General features: G+C 39.3%; 1 protein-coding gene across 2 annotated transcripts in view; it reads right to left on the bottom strand.

Moving 5' to 3' along the window:
* The window catches only part of rftn1b (raftlin, lipid raft linker 1b), a 125474-nt gene that overhangs the window by 24174 nt on the left and 82926 nt on the right, over positions 1–18374 (bottom strand). For both annotated transcript variants that reach the window (XM_082150097.1, XM_082150098.1), the window contains exon 7: positions 12747–12850. In XM_082150097.1, coding sequence (XP_082006223.1) covers positions 12747–12850 — 104 coding nt within the window. The remainder of the gene's footprint in view (positions 1–12746; positions 12851–18374) is intronic.

The raw sequence follows: 18374 nt of genomic DNA, 5'->3' as shown, positions 1-18374 counted from the left end.
GATCTACCACCAGACCATTGAAGAACTCAAATAGAGTGTGCGGATCTATGCATTTATTCAAGTGAAAATTCTCGGCATTAACAATATTAGTAGATCTCATTAAAAGACTAATTAAACCCAATGTAACGTTACTATTGAAATTGATTTCTAGACATCATAATGTTATTTTTTGACATTCACATACAACACCCCCCCCCCCAACCCATTTTGCGAGCCCTGGTGGGAATGCTTTCAGTGTACAGAACACATGTGATGCTGCCTTACAATCACCTCTCAAAACAGCCTACAGAATCTCTGCCCACGTAGTCTTTGGGACAGAGCCAGACTCTTAGTTTAGTCTTTTGTGGAGGTTGTGTTTCAACACCCTTCCTAGTTATCAAGCCCTTTTTCCTAGATTGGATGACATTGTTGTCTATCGTTTGTTGAGAGGCCTGGGTTTCTGTTTTTTGGGGTATTTTCATTGGCCAAGGCCAATCCTGTGGGGAATCCAAATATGTGAGAAGAGGTTTTTGTTGGAAGACGTCCCAGTAGTGGACCCTGTTAACGGCTCCGCAGACTTAAAAGTGGAGGAGAATTGAGAAAATATGGTCCGTTTAATGGCTTTCCGTTGCTGCGAGATTGTGTGAACATCTACATGTTGTTGAAGTGCTACACTCTTTCAACATGGAGAGTGAGTGAAATAGAGCAGAACCAAGACTCCTCAGCAAAAACAAGAGTCGCAAAGTCAACATAACAGTCAGCTTTCGTAATGTGGAGCATTTCAGAGTGAAGAAGGATGATTAATGAGACAAAACTTGATTTTATCCATCAGTAATTGATTGGATTGTGAGATAAAGAATTGAGTCTGATGGTCTGAGAGGAGGAGATGATGTCATCCAGGATAGAAAAAGGGTGGAGAAACCTTTAATGAAAGTTTACAAAGACATTTCTTTAATAATATGCAGGTATATTAAGAACTTAGGGACAGTTGTAACTTCAGGTTGACTTTGAAGCTGATGTGTGCGATTTCTTTCTTTCTATATTTAGAGGACTGTATTACGTATACATGTACATGTATGTCATTTGCTGATTGACTGTGTAAGTGTCAACATTGTGGTGTTTTCAAAAGCAACACTGATAAATAGGGCTGGCTATCGTTCAAAAATGTTCGATACCGATACCTTGACTTCGATACCGGTTCCTGAACGATACACTGTAAAAAATTGAATGATCAATAAGTTATGACAACATATGTTTTTACATGGCTTTAACACATCAAAGTAAGTTAAGCAATTTTCAACTTAATTTATACAAGATTTAACTCAAATTAACAAATTTTAATGTAATATAAGTTGAAATGCTTTGAACATCCAAGTTGATTGTACTTAAAAATTTGAGGCAGCAACTTTTTTTTTTTACAGTGTACTTTTTCCGATACCAATTTTATGAAATCCGTTTTAACAAGATTACATCACATATTACCTAAAAAAACCCGTTGGTTTTATCTTTTCATTTTGTTGACTTTTTTTACAGACTCAAATACTCATAAAGGCCACTAGGGTCCGGAATACACGCCTCACGCTCAAGCGCACGCATAAACCTTGCCGCAAAACAAAAGTAGCCTAATGATTATGAATATGTTGGGGAAAAAATAGCAAGGAGACATTTTAATTGTTTGTTAATAAACTCAGAGTGTTTTCTGAGTCAGTAGGCGAGTTTCCATTACAGATTTGTGCAAACTTTTGCGATTTTTTTTCTAAATGTCGACAAAAAACGATTGCGAAATGAAGGCGTTCGAAATCGAAATCGAATCGAATTGTGAAATTTGTGTCAATACCCAGCCCTAGTTTTTACTGTATTTATCAAAATGCAGCCTTAGTGAGCAGAAAGAGTCTTCAACCAACCCCAAACTTCCTCCAAAGCATGATGGGAAAAATATCAAAGACTGCACCAGAAGATCTGAGAGATCTATTTCTGTGTTTAACCTTCTCAGTCAAAGCAGCAGATTTCAGCTCACACACTTCCATTCTCCACAACCAAAAATAGCTTTTTATTTTACACCTATATCACACTTTTCTACCCGGGGTCCACAGAACGCCGTGCCTGTCACCGACGCTCAGTTGCCTGTGCTTTGCTATATACAGTCACACCAAAAAATTATTCAGAAACCAGACCAGATATCATTTTTGATATATTGTTTTACTAGTGGGAGCAGGCCTGAAAAAGTGCATTAAAATAATTAATATTCAAAACGTGCTTAAATTTTTCACTAGGGTTAGGGACAGCATGAAAATTTCATATCACGACAATAGTGACCAAAATTATCGTGATTATCAATATTATCACGGTTTTGTTAAAATGAGATGAAAGTGTTCAAAAATAGCTGATGTTCACACTGAAGACATTAACAAGTTTTATATTTGAAAATCAACAAACAACAAATAAAACAAGCAGCTTTATGCACTTTTTTAAGCAAGATTATATTCTGTGGCATTTCCTTCCTTATAATGACCGTCGTCAATAGCAACGCATTATAACACATCACACATGCATCACAACGCACGCGCTCTCTCGTTTCATTCAAATACAACTTGCCGTCTTGCGTCTCCGTTTTCGATTGTATTGAAAATGAAATCAGAGTTGATTTATTGTTTACAGAGTTTGATAATATTTTTGTGATCATGTAAGATTTAAAACATTAATCTGCCGTCCGCCATTCCTTCTCCAATAAAAAAAACAACAACATTGCGGCGCTGCGCCGGCGTCAGAGCTGTTGCTGGCTGGACAGGGTTTACACAAGCGGCAACATTCTAATCTGAAAAATAAAGCCTACCCGGAAGTGCGAAAAACTGCAATACATCGAAAATCCGCTAGGGGAAGGTCCCAAAAGGGAGCAAATGTCCGTACACCCCCATGTTAAAATGTCCGTTTTCACAGCATAAATTCATGTTTTTACAGGTTGGTCCCATGTACTTTTATTGTATTTTTTGATAGGTTCCGAGTGCCTGACAACTGTGAGGGGGGTGAATTTTTTTCTAACTCGTTAGTTTAGATCGTATTTAGATATAAAATGTATGACAAATAAGGGCGCGATTGACAGCTTGATTGACAGCTGACGACGAGCATAGGCTGCGCCGAGTGGAATTCCTGAAATTTGACGTCTCGGCCATGATCTGACACAACACATCATACCTGTAAGTTATCCTTTCTGAACATTTGTATTGAAATATGGCGGCGCCCATACCCCCCATAAACGGCCTCAAAACCGTTCTTCAGAAATCTATGGGTGACGTCACAGACGCTTTGTCCATATTTTTTACAGTCTATGGGTTTACAGTGAGTTATTAAAATCACAATAATCAAACACGGTTTTAATGATAATTCAATTTTAAACCGTCAGTACATTTTATCGTACGTTTATAGTGAAACCGGTAATCATCCCATCCCTAGACCTGAGCATGTGTTGCTGAAGTGTTTTTTCTTTAATTAATGCACTTAATCTAATGCTCTTCTTACACACAGACTGAACACAATGAAGCATTGCTTGGTGATTGGTTGAGCTAAACTGGTATTATCTAATTGTGTCGTTAAATTTAACAGCTGACAGATATTCAACATAATTCATGTGTGAGACAGTCTAACAGAAGGACGGACAAAACCAGTCAAATATCAACTGAGTTCATAATTCTGAGTCATATTTTATCACCATTTTCCGAACTATAGCGAATAAACTGTGATGATGTGAGAAATGTTGAAGGTGTCGGAATAAAGTTTTGGTTTGACGTTTGACAGCAACCGCCCGCATTAAAATCACTCTCATCTCGCACATCATAAAGTTGCCAGAAACTCGGTTCATGTGGAAACAGTCTCATCCCACTGCTAATGAAAGATTTGGAAATCTGATTCTGATCCGTTTCCGAGTCGTGTAGTTCAGCCACATTCACACAGACAAAGAGAAGTGTTCTTTGAAACGGCAGGTCGCATGTTTTCCTCACCTCCACAGGAGCCTTAAAGGTTACGTTGCCAAAGGACGTGTTTTAATGGCCTATCTACAGTCTAGATATCACACTGCTCCAGTGACTGCACTGACCTTCACACTTTACCTTCAGCTCTAACTACATACTAAATATATAATGCCAGAGGAAAATGATATGGCTCAGGGAACATAATGGCGTTTCATTGAAGCTCCTACTTTGATGTTTCTCTTGCGGCAACTTGAACTGCCTTTGACTTTGTTGAGCACAGTTTGAGACATTGTTGAGTGTTTCTCTCATGCACAACACTTTGCTGATTTTGTTATCGGCATCCTGATGCGATCGCGTTACGGTAATCTTATTCGAGCTCTAATTGGGTTACGCTGTGTGCTTCAAACGGTCAACTCTACGTTAACTTATTAGCTTGGTTAACTTTGTTAGATCTCTCTTGTCATGATCTAGTGAGAGAGTTTGATGATTTTTGACTCATTCCCAGCCTTTATAGTTTAATAAATCTAATCCAAGTAGAAAAACTGCTTTCAAGAAACAAGATACAGATGTTGACATGCTTCAAAACATAAATCGGATTCTCCCATATTTCACATCGCGTCAGAATAAAGGGGCGGGGCCTGGTTGAGTGTTAGTAGTGTGTTCAACTGGCGGTTATGGTAAGGGGCGGGACATTTCCCAAACACACTCGAAGCGCTCGACCAATCACAACACACTGCTCCAGCCGACCAATCAGAGCACAGTGTGCTTTTCAGGAGGAGGAGCTTCATAGAGAGAGACAGGAACTAAACAGGGCTGTGTTTCCCGAACGCATCGTTAGCCAACTATGGTCGCAATTTCCGTCGTTATCAGCAGTTCAACGAGTCGGTGTTTCCCGAAACCATCGTTCTAACGAACATTCGCAAACAGCATCGCAGAGTTGTGTGTGTGTAACGACAGATCTCCTGTGGTTAGAAGAAGAGTTTCTAGTTTGCATGACATGTGGACTCAATAAATCCTGATCTTGAGCAAAATAATCAAGCGGACATTCAGTGCAATCTGTGTCTTTATTTAGAATACATACAAATGTCATTTACGTCTTTTAGTTTGTCAAGAGATTTAAAGCGTAGTTGTTGAAGAGTGCGCATGTGTGAACGAGCTCTAGTGTGTGAGAACGAGTCTATGATCGAATCTGGAAATAAAGCAAAATAACTGAGAAAAATTAGAAATAGTCCTCAGATGCATGTCTGTAATTTATAGCGAAACATCTAGTGTTAATTAAAAGTAGTTATTACTCCATAACACCATTAACCAACGTGGTTGAACGACCACTTTGTGACAATATGTCGTGACTATAGTTGATTTCTTCAATGATGATCGTACTATAATAGTGAACTTTGTATTTTTACTTTGAAGATTATGTATCATTGAATTTTTCTGGTTCATGGTATTAATTAAAAAATAATAATATAAAAACTGTCATGTCTAGTTGTAGACCTATACAGCAGACTCTAGTATTACCAGGTTGTTGAGTTTATATAATGTTATAGTATTAATGATACATGGAGACTGTTTTTAATATGCAGTTTGACTCCCAAACTCAGACCAGAATGCTTTATCTGGACTCAAATTGTACTCAGTGTACTGGGATGGAAAATATTAAACCAAAGCTGTGATTAATATGACACTGACCTGTTTGTTATTGTATTATTATTAATGTGTTCATATTTTGAATTAGCCTTTACTGGGAAACGCACCCCTGGGCGACTGGTTCAGGCCGTGATCTGATCGCTCTGTGTTTACTCACAGAAGGACGCAGGAATCAAGCATTGCAGAAACTGTTTTCATATTCATGTTAATCATTCCAATATCCTAATTTCTTAGTGACCGGACAGTGTTCAGGGCTCGTTATACAGGTAGAGCAGTGTTTTTACTTCACAAACAGCGAATTACAGTCATTACAATGTCAGCACGACATGACTAACAAAGCTCTGCAAAAACACAGAATTAAGCCTATTTTTTTAATCCTCCACATGGAAGCCAATTTCTGCCTTAAAGGAAAAAAACATGAATTAAGTGACTTATATTTATTTAAAAACATAAACAAATTTGTGTAATTTTTTCACTTTATATTTCACAGGCTCTCTCTTTTTTAAGGTAAATTTAAGTCAATTATCTTTTTCTTTTTTTTTTTTTTTTAAGACTGCTTCCACCATAGAGTAAAAAAAAAACCTCGATGTACTTTAACCCTCAGATTGTGTTATGACCCGGAGAAAATTTTCTTTTTCTCGAAAATACTAGTTAATGTATACCTTATATACAAACTTCCATGTTCAACATTAGACTAGTGTGATCAACAGTGCAATTTTTCATTTTTTCATTTCCAAAATTATGACGAGGTGTCCATTGTCAGGTATTAATGGACGACGGCGAGGTGTGAACCGTCCGACGCGCAGCGAAGTTCATTAATACCTGACAATGTACACCTCGAAGGGCATTAACCCGCTTATACCATGGCCACTTGCCAAATAACACATTTTTAAAACATTAGTTTATATTTTAATTCGTTTTACAATCGAAATCTAAAGTTTTTACAAACAATAACTTGGTTTCCCTGGTTACGCCTGACGGTTTATTAAGCAACCGGAGATATTTATAGTCCGCTCAGCTCGTAGAAGCCTTCAGTTTACTGCCTGTTGCTATGGTTACTCACAGCTGATGTAGCCAGCGCATTTATTTATTCATTTCGAACGGTAAACAGTCAGTTTCACCAGAACTCCTTTACTAGGTGTCCTCTATCACTTTATAATGGACACCCTGCAGCCAATCAGAATCGAGTATTCACCCAGCCCATGGTATAATCATAAATAATGCTTTTTTTACAAAAAAATAAAAAAAGATACCTACTCTCAGATTAATGAGGCCTACGATTAATCAGATGAAAATAGAAATATAAAACCAGTCCTAATTGAAAGAAAACAAGTTGACAAAAAGATTTAATCCAATATTGGGTGATAATATAGCATAACAAGTTATTTATAAGCTATTTTTTATAGGTCGGTAATTTTTGCCCGGGAACATCACAAGTGTTATAGGGTTTTGAACACAACATGAGGGTTAAAAAATATCAATGCACTGTATTTCTTGTAATTAAGTTGGCTTGAGAGAGCCAACTTACTGATATTGTACTTAAACTTAATATTATTATTCTTCTTCTGAGACTAAAAAAATATAACTTTAATACAGCCTAGAGCTTTAACTCTACATACTCCAAACTCGGCTCAGACCTTCAGACTATTCTGACTCGGTATGCTATATCTTTTCTAACTGATCGGACTTACGGTTTTCCTAAAAATGACGATCAAAACTCGGAAAAACTCCCATTGACTTTTTCAAACTGACCAACCGACAAAAATTCAAATCTAAATCCCTTGAAGACTAAACCAAACTGCCGTTCTATATACTATATGAGCCATTGAGACTCATTTAAACTAATAAACTCATCTATCTATCTACTTCAAACTAAATTAAACTTCAAACTAAATTAAACTTCAAACTAAATTAAACTTCAAACTAAATTAAACTTCAAACTTCAAACTAATTTAAACTTTAAACTAATTTAAACTTCAAACTACTAAATTTACTTCATTTAAACTAATAAACTCATCTATCTACTTCAAACTAAATTAAACTTCAAACTAAATTAAACTTCAAACTAAATTAAACTTCAAACTAAATTAAACTTCAAACTACTAAATTTACTTCATTTAAACTTATAAACTCTAAACTCATACACTTATAAACTAATTAACTTAAACTCATGAATTCATAGACTTATGAACTCTTAAACTCATAAATGTATAAACTCTGAACTCTTAAACTCAAACTTATAAACTGTAAACTCATTTAAACTTATAATCTCTAAACTCAAAAACTCGTACACTTATAAACTCATCAATTTATACTTATAAACTCTAAACTCATAAACTCTGAGTGTGCGTGTGTGTCTGAGTGAGTGTATGAGCGAGTTAGTGTGTGTGTGTCTGTCTGTCTATCAATCTAACTTATCTATCTATCTATCTATCTATCATAAACTTCAAACTACTTTAAACTACTTTAAACTTCAAACCACTTTAAACTTCAAACCACTTTAAACTTCTTAATTGAAATATACCAGCTCCAAAGCAACGCCATAGCAACCAAACTTGAGTACCCTAGCAACCGTTTTGCAAGACCTATATCTCTGTATCAGAACATCGTATAGAGATGAGGTTTGGCTCTTTTGACTCATGCTAGCAAACAGCACTTTCAACATGCTACACATGCTAGCAGTGAATAGCTACATGCTAATAGCGATTAGTTAAGTAAGAACTCTATAAAAACTCCATAGTAACCATCTGTGACAACTACCAACCAACCTAGTAACACCATATCAACCGCTCTGAATACCATAGCAACCACCCAGAACACCCTTGCAACCACCTAGCAACCACCCAGAACACCCTAGCAACCACCCAAAAGACCCTAGCAACCACCCAAAATATCCTAGCAACCACCCAGAACACCCTAGCAACCACCTAGCAACCACCCAAAACACCCTAGCAACCGCCTAGCAACCACCCAAAAGACCCTAGCAACCACCCAAAATACCCTAGCAACACCATAGCAACCACACAAAACATCCTGGTAACCACCCATAACACCCTAGCAACCACTTAGCAACCACCCAGAACACCCTAGCAACCACCCAAAACACCCTAGCAACCACCCAAAATACCCTAGCAACACCATAGCAACCACACAAAACATCCTAGTAACCACCCATAACACCCTAGCAACCACCTAGCAACCACCCAGAACACCCTAGCAACCACCCAAAACACCATAGCAACCACCCAAAATATCCTAGCAACCGCCTAGCAACCACCCAGAATACCCTAGCAACCACCCAAAACACCCTAGCAACCACCCAAAATAGCCTAGCAACCACCCAAAATACCCTAGCAACCGCCTAGCAACCACCCAAAATATCCTAGCAACCGCCTAGCAACCACCCAGAATACCCTAGCAACCACCCAGAACACCCTAGCAACCACCCAGAACACCCTAGCAACCACCCAAAAGACCCTAGCAACCACCCAAAAGACCCTAGCAACCACCCAGGACACCCTAGCAACCACCTAGCAACCACCCAGAACACCCTAGCAACCTCCCAAAATACCCTAGCAACACCATAGCAACCACCCATAACATCCTAGCAACCGCCTAGCAAAAAACTTTCTGGTCCAAACTTTCTCAAGCCAACTTAAAGTTTGTCTCGACGAACTTTCGCATCTAGTTTTGACTTGATATCTTACAATTCATAATTTTCAGTCACGTGACTGTAATCACCTTGCAAAAGAACAATAACAAGATATGTGAACAAAATGCAGTTTTATTTGCACTTCTGATCCATATTCAGCTCCTGCTTCAGTATTTCAATCATTACAAACACATAAAGTGCCCTAATGTACTAAAAAAGTGAAATTAATAGACCAAATTCAGTATAGCCTTATTGATGATGCACACTATATACAGATGATGAGCTCAGAATATGAATCCAACTCGCTAAATGGTTAAACTTTTTCTTTATAATGCTCTTCTATGGGAAAATGCTTAATGAGAAACATTATATTCTGGGCTTGCCTGTATATAGTATGTACCGTATCATTAATAATGTGAATACTGTATTTGGTCTGTTAATATCCCTGTCTTACTACATTAGTTCATGACCTGGTAAAAATGACTGGCGGTCGATAGAGGAAAAGTCTTGTTTTACCCTGTGATATCATGTGAAAACTATGAATTGTGACTTTACATCTTTAAAATGCAACTTTTTCCTCATAATGCTGTTCAGACCACATGACATTAGCCTAATATCTTTCTTTTTTTGGTAATTTCTGATGACAAGATGACCGCCACTCGATTTCTCAGGACACGCCTTCTCGGTGACATCACGCACGTCGTTAAACATGGCGAGCAATGATTGGTTGGGACGTGCAGTCTGACATGTTTCTTGTCCACGACACAACAAGAATTTAGGAGTCAAAATCACATAATCTGAACCCTAGGGCTGCATAATATATCGAAATTATCGAAATATCGTAAATGTATATATCGCAATATGCATATCACAACGGCTTGCAGTAACTGGGGTCATGAACACAAGACAGAGAGAATCACTCGCTGCTCTCGGCTGAATAACTCTTGTAGCTTTAATAAGAATCAGGATATATTTAATTCATACAGTGAAAACTAAGCAGTGTTTTATTTTTACATTTGATTATTGAGTTTGTGTTGTTAAATAACCCTAATGTAGGATAACCTGAACCCCGAGGTTTACACTGATGTTAAAATAACACTTCTTATATACAGTTGTCACGGTTTTGTTTTTGGGTTTGTTCACGTCATGTTTCCTTGTCTGTCATGTGATCCTGCCATGTGTTCCCTTGTCTGTGTCATGTTGTCATTGGTTCATTGTTTCATTGTTCACAGGTGTCTCTTGTCTAGTCATTAGTCCTGTGTGTATTTAAGCTCTCCTGTTTGCCATGTGTCTTTGTCAAGTATTGTTGCCTGTAAACCACTGTTGTGTGTTCGCGTGTTTATGTGTTCATGTTCTGCCATGTTTTTATTTCATGTTTGGTTTTGTTTATAATAAACTGCACTTGGGTTCTCATTTACACTTGCCTCCAGTGGATCCTTTACTACAGTAAAACACTGATGTTCACTGTCAGAAGTTTAGGGATGTTTTCTTGTCACAAAAAGAATGCGAAACATATAATTTAAAATATATTTTAAAGATAATTTAAGTTTATTTTACACACTTTAAGCATTGTTGATTATCGCATTAATGAGTTATCGCATATCGCAATTTTCTTCAAAAATGTCCTCAAAATTCTTCAAAAAACCTTTTCTACTCTACAGGCACAAACAGGAGTCGATGCGCTCCTGCACTGAAGCTCTCCTCTTCATAACACACACTCTCCTCTTCATAACACACACTCTCCTCTTCATAACACACACTCCTCTTCATAACACACACTCCTCTTCATAACACACACTCCTCTTCATAACACACACTCCTCTTCATAACACACACTCCTCCTCATAACACACACTCATATACGGAGAGAGTGTGATAAAAAGCTGTTAAGGCAATTTCCTTCTCAGTGGATCTAATAAGTGTTGCTGAGAGTAAATCTTCAAGGATTATTCCTCAAGGAAATCTAGAATGGAAAACTGTTTTCCCGTTGTGTTTCAGGAGCTGTAGTGACGGAGCGGCTTCATTGCATTACATGTCCGAGGTTGCACCGCCTATTGATTTTCCCTTACGACGAGAATAGAGTCCTCACTCAGCCGGACGAGTATTGAACACACACGGCTCGGTTACTCCGGCTGCTCTGGAGGCGTGTGCGTACAAATACACATAACAGTACTATTTATAGGTATAATTTTGAATGATGATGATATTAATGTATTCATTCATTTAGTTGTGTTTTTATATGAACACATCATATTGTGTGAAAATATTCAAATAAATAAATGCAGAAATATATATATATATATATATATACACACACACACATACCTACATAGATTATATTATATTATTATAATAAATAAAGGCAAAAATACTGCATTTAACTAATTACAATTTATTAACCAACTTAAAAAAACATTGTGTGTGTATATATATATTTATTCACAACTAACTGCAATAAATAAATGAATAAACAATAAATGTTTTGAACGGTATCATCATAAATTATTATTTGTAGCGCTACATTAAAAAGACACTTCTTCACCAGTGAATGAGTGAATAATGTGGAGTGATTGTCTGATGCTATTATAGAAACATGATTCACGAGACGTTTGAGATAAACGCACCGGCTCACTGAAGGCAGAGAACGAGACAGTGATTGATGACTGAACATATCAACTCATAACGTCTTCCTGCGTTAGTGAACACAGCCTTCTGTCCGAGGAGGAGTCTGGAGATCTGCATGAGTCCGATGGCCGGGATATACACGCAGCTCACAGGATCGTTAAATTACAGTCGTATTGAATGCTGGGAAATGTCGAGCTGACTTAGGTTTGAACGCTGGCTGTCGGGCGAGTGGCGCTGAGTAACGCTGGGCAGAAACAGTGTGTCCTTCACTCAGACACACCGTCACGGCCGAGCAGAAGAGAGAGATCGAGAGCTGAAGGATTATACAATAAAGCTCAAAACTCGATTACGCTGATAGCATCAGTACACAGTGCTAACTAACACAACACTGGCCGGTGTGCGCACTCACACACACACACGGTCACACACACGCACATGCTCACACACACACACACACACACACACACACACACACACACACACACACACACACACACACACACACACTCACACTCACACTCACTCTCACACTCACTCTCACTCTCACACTCACTCTCACACACACACACACACACACACACACACACACACACACACACACACACACACACACACACACACATGCTCACACACTTACCCAACCCCTAAACCTACCCATCAAACTAAAATTTGAGCTTGTTTCCCCAATTTAGGCCCACAGTGACACGAGTCCCCATGAGTGTGTGTGCATTCAGTCCCCACCGGGATAGAAAAACATGTGTATACCTCAGGCTGCGCTTCCAGAATGTTGTCTTCAGTTTTGCGTAATTAACATTTTTTTTGTAGTTTGTGCAAATAATGACAGTGTTTGAGGAACAGCATGCAGACGCGTGACTCACATGTATGACGGTCCACTGCTCCACCACTATAGCGTCGAACGCTGAGTCGCTCTCCTCGCTCTCCTGGAACACAAACACACTCTCCACTGTCCGGACGAGCAGATCTGAGGAGAACAGGAGAACACAGAGTCAGTGTCTATCCATCCGTCCGTCCATCCATCCATCCATCCATCCATCCATCCATCCATCCATCCATCCATCCATCCATCCATCCATCCGTCTATCCATCCATCTGTCTATCCATCCATCCATCCATCCATCCATCCATCCATCCGTCTATCCATCCATCCGTCTATCCATCCATCCATCCATCCATCCATCCATCCGTCCATCCATCCGTCTATCCATCCATCCATCCATCCATCCGTCCATCCATCCATCCATCCATCCGTCTATCCATCCATCCATCCATCCATCCATCCATCCATCCATCCATCCATCCATCCGTCTATCCATCCATCCATCCATCCATCCATCCATCCATCCATCCATCCATCCATCCATCCATCCATCCATCCGTCTATCCATCCATCCGTCTATCCATCCATCCGTCTATCCATCCATCCATCCATCCATCCATCCATCCGTCCATCCATCCGTCTATCCATCCATCCATCCATCCATCCATCCATCCGTCCATCCATCCATCCATCCTTCGTTTTTATCCATCCATCCATCCATCCATCCATCCATCCTTCGTTTTTATCCATCTATTCATCCATCCATCATTTTTATCTATCTATCCATCCATTCATCCTTCGTTTTTATCCATCATCCATCCTTCGTTTTTATCCATCCATTCATCCATCCATCATTTTTATCTATCTATCCATCCATTCATTCATCCATCCATCCTTCGTTTTTATCCATCCATCCATCCTTCGTTTTTATCTATCTATCCATCCATTCATCCATCCATCATTTTTATCTATCTATCCATCCATTCATCCATCCATCCTTCATTTTTATCCATCCATCCATCGGTTTTATCTATCTATCCATCCATTTATCCATCATTCGTTTTTATCTATCTATTTGTTAAATGTACAAAAGCTTAGAAAGAGGGTAGTTAAATATAACGGTATGGTAATTAAATATAATTCAAGTTGATAAAAATATAACTAGTGAGAATATATGCAGAAGAGCAAGTCATTTGAAATATTTCAAAGAAAAGAAAGAGTGACAGAAACCAGACAGACACAGACTAATGAATGACCAGGCTAATTAACCAACACATCCATGTTGGAATGTGAATCATTCCCGATGAAATAAATAAAGCAAGAGCGACACATTTTAATGGCCTGGTGTCGCTGCTTCCCCGCGCGGCTCCTGCGTTCGCCCTGTTTTAGACTGATCTTTATATATGGGTGGATAATAAGCTCTGCTGAGTATTGAAGACGAACACACGGGCGTCTGGGAACCGGCTCTCATCCCGAGTTATTTCTGCTCAGTGTCCTCTCACGGCCCTAGAGCTTCCTTATTACCCTTCCTCCATTTACACACTAATACTGTTTGTGCTGCCCCGTCTGCTCTGGGAGACACTCCAGATTACATTATAGGGGACTGAGGGATGGGCGACCCTTGACGGGGCCTGACGGGAAAGGGTTTTCTCGGGAAAGGGAGGGGAGCGGCGCATTCTTCCATCAAAAAAACCTATTTAAGGCTGCACTTACTCAATTGAAGACATCTCACCGGCCTTTCCAACGGGGCCATTGTTCCGGCCACCATGCATTAGATGTTCCCACTTGGGATCGTAATTGGAAAAGTCCACTCGGGAGATTGGCTCAGCTGTTGAGCTCGTCTAGTCAAGTCACCTTTATTTATATAGCACTTTTTACAGTGCAGATTGTCTCAAAGCAGCTTTACAGAGATAACAGGAAAATAATGCAACAAAAAAGTTTGTTTCTAGAAGAAAATAGCGTCACACCGTGTGCTAACTACACGCGACGACACGACAAAAGGTTATTTTCCATGTTAATCAGAGTGTTTGTCCTAACCAGACATGACCAGACTGTGTATGTGCTTTATTTAATGTTAAAAGCGTGTAATGTGACTTTGAATATCATTTAGTGCTCCAGCTTTGTAGCTGTAAAAGCAACAATGGATAATTCACCTCAGATCTTGAAATTAAACAAACGGAAACAAGAACGTTCAAACTGTGAACAAACAAGTGTATTCTTTGACAAAGATTGTTTTAGTAACTCAGCCTATGTATTTTAATAATGTTTAAATGGTGTAATATTTGTGAATTTGATTATGTAGCGACTTATCCATTTTCTTGCGAGTGCCGTCAAGATTACTCTCTGGTGCTGCGAGACTCCGCCCACACGCTGTTCTGATTGGCTGACTCCGCCCACACACTGTTCTGATTGGCTGACTCCTGTTCTGATTGGCTGACTCCGCCCACACACTGTTTTGATTGGCTGACGCCACCCACACACTGTTCTAATTGGCTGACTCCACCCACATACTGTTCTGATTGGCTGACGCCGCCCACACACTGTTCTGATTGGCTGACTCCTGTTCTGATTGGCTGACTCCGCCCACACACTGTTCTGATTGGCAGACGCCGCCCACACGCTGTTCTGATTGGCTGTGGGTTTTGATTCATTTTACGCATCTCGCAGTCGCGTCTAGTGTGGACCGACAAATATTTGTCGCTGGAATCTTATCACATCGCGTCTGGTTTGGACACAGTCGTCACAGTCCAGCTTGAGTAAGTTCAGTGATGGTTCATTTGTGTTGTAAAAAAGTTATTAATTTAGTTAATTTATATATACAGCTGGTCTGGAGAAAACCGTGATGTCATCGTCCAGCTCAGTTCAGTTCTCATATAATGGTGTCAATGCAGGCAGATCAATAATATTGTTGAATATTAAATGAAATATCCCCAACTTAGCAAGCCAAAAGACGAGAAAAGGCGACAGTGTCGAAGAACCAAAACTCCATCAGTGACAGAATGGAAATAAAAAACCTTGGGAGAACCCAGACCCAGTCGCTCAGCTCTCCTCTGGCCACCGAGCGAACAGTGTGTGATTATGATTCCGGCAGCATTACAGGTCAGAGGTCAGATTGGATTGAACAATCAGAATATTATCCAGTTCAGTGGTGAGGATTGGAGTCACGGCGTTTGTTTGCCGAGCTCGTCTGGACGGACGGCGATGTCTCAGGTGAGCGAGTCCGACAGAGTGCTCTTTTCTACAGACACACTGAATGTCGGCTCAATAAGGGCCGTTCATGGAGATTGACGGGCGAGCGATTGTGTGTTTGATGGAGAGAGACTGCTGGGATATGTGGAGTTCAGTCTGGCCGGGTCGCCGTGACTGACTGATAGCGTTTAGATTTAGGTATGTGTGCCAGAGAGAGCTGCTAATGCTCAAGACAGCTTATGTATATTTTACGACGCGGAGCAGAATCCGGCCGATGCAGATTGATGTCGGAGGATGTGAACGTGTGAATGTCAGTCACTTCAGCAGATGAACTGCAGTAAAGCTTACTTTGCAGACATGATGTGAAAGCATTTTTGCTAAAGGTGAAGTGTTTGATTTCAAGGCCTAAAGTCTGTCTGTCATTCTGTCGTTCTGTCTAGTGATCTGTGTCCTATCCATCCATCCATCCATCCATCAATCCATCCATCCATCAATCCATCCATCAGTGAGTTGAGTTGACATAAAAAGTAGCAATACAGTAGCAAAACTTCTATGTCAAGGATAACACAAGAAAGTTGCATTAACTTATTTCCATTGTGGTCCTTTTAACGAGACATTTTCACGAAAATAAATAAAGATATATATCCATATTTATTAACCATCCTATCTAATAAACAATCTCTCCACTCTTTTACTAAAACCAACATTATCTGTTAAAACCTTAATGTCCATTGTCAACTTATTCCACTCCTGCGCTCCTGTATATCCGAACGTCCTGTTACTATAAACCCTTGCACTTACACAGATTCAGATCCATAATACTGTCTAGTGTCTGTCCATGTCTTACATTAACCCGGGAGAAATATGAGTTAAAATACACTGTCATTCTAAAATAATCATTCTGTCCATCCATCCATCCATCCATCCATCCATCCATCCATCCATCCATCCAACTGTGTTCTATCTATCTGTCTATCTGTCTGTCTATCTACAGTGCCCTCCACAATTATTGAACCCCCTGGTAAATATGATCAAAATGGGCTGTAAAAAATAAATCTGCATCGATTATCCTTGTGATCTTTCATTCAAAAAATTTGCAAAATTCTAACCTTTCATTGAAGTAAAAGAATTGAAAGTGGGGGGAAAATCACATTATGAAATAAATGTTTTTCTCCAAAACACGTTGGCCACAATTATTGAAACCCTTTTATTAAATACTTTTTGCAATCTCCTTTTGCCAAGATAACAGCTCTGAGTCTTCTTCTATAATGCCTGATGAGTTTGGAGAATAACTGACAAGAGATCAGAGACCATTCCTCCACACAGAATCTCTCCAGATCCTTCAGATTCCCAGATCCATGTTGGTGCTTCTTCTCTTCAGTTCAGCCCACTCATCAGGTCAGGGGACTGAGACGGTCATGGCAGAAGCTTCATTTTGTGCTCCACAACAAATTTTTGTTTTGATTTTGATGTTTGTTTTGGATCGTTGTCCTGATGGAAGATCCAACCACGGCCCATTATAAGATTTCTAGCAGAAGGCGTCAGGTTTTGATTTTTTATCTGTTGATATTTGATAGAATCCACAATGCCATGTATCTGAACAAGAAGTCCAGGACCTCCAGCAGAAAAATATGCCCACAACATTAAAGATCCAATGGTATATTAAATTGTACACATGGGGTACTTTTTATCCTTGTGTTCACCAAACCCATCTAGTGTGTTTGCTGCCAAAAAGCTCTGTTTTAGTCTCATCTGACCACAGAACCCTGTGTTGTTTGAAGATCCAGTCGTGTCTGACAATTACATTTGCTGGAATTTGTTTTTGGATGAGCGAGGAGGTTTTTTTTTTTAAACCCTCCCAAACAACATGTGGGGATGTAGGGGTTGTTTGATAATTATTTTTTTAGGCTTTCTGACCCTAAGACTCAACTAATCTCTGCAATTCTCCATCTGTGATCCTTGGAGAGTCTTTGGCCACTCAAACTTTCATACTCGCCATGCATTAAGACAGTATAGACACACGTCCTTTTCCTGGCAGATTCATAACATCTTTAGTTGGTTATAACTTCTTAATTATTGCCCTGATGGTCAAAATGGGGATTTTCAATTCTTTAGCTATTGTCTTACAGCCACTTTCTAGTTTGTGATGCTCAACAATCTTTTGCTACACATCAGAACTGTATTCTGTGGTTTTACTCATTGTGATGGATGATTAAGGGGATTTGGCCTTTGTGTTTCCTCATATTTAAACTCCTGTGAAACACGAAGTCATAGCTGGACAGTTTCATGTTCCTAGTCACCCTGGTGTACTAAAAAAGGTAAATATTAATGGGAATATACTTCAGAGATATTTTACTCGTAAAAAATTCTAGGGGTTTCAATAATTGTGGCCAACATGTTTTGGAGAAAAACATTTATTTCATAATGTGATTTCCCCCCACTTTCAATTCTTTTACTTCAATGAAAGGTTAGAATTTTG

The sequence above is a fragment of the Leuciscus leuciscus genome (assembly GCF_965113295.1).
Source record: "Leuciscus leuciscus genome assembly, chromosome: 20".
Taxonomy (NCBI): Eukaryota; Metazoa; Chordata; class Actinopteri; order Cypriniformes; family Leuciscidae; genus Leuciscus; species Leuciscus leuciscus.
The sequence above is the reverse complement of the archived record's forward strand: the minus strand, read 5'-3'. Positions and strand labels throughout refer to the sequence as shown.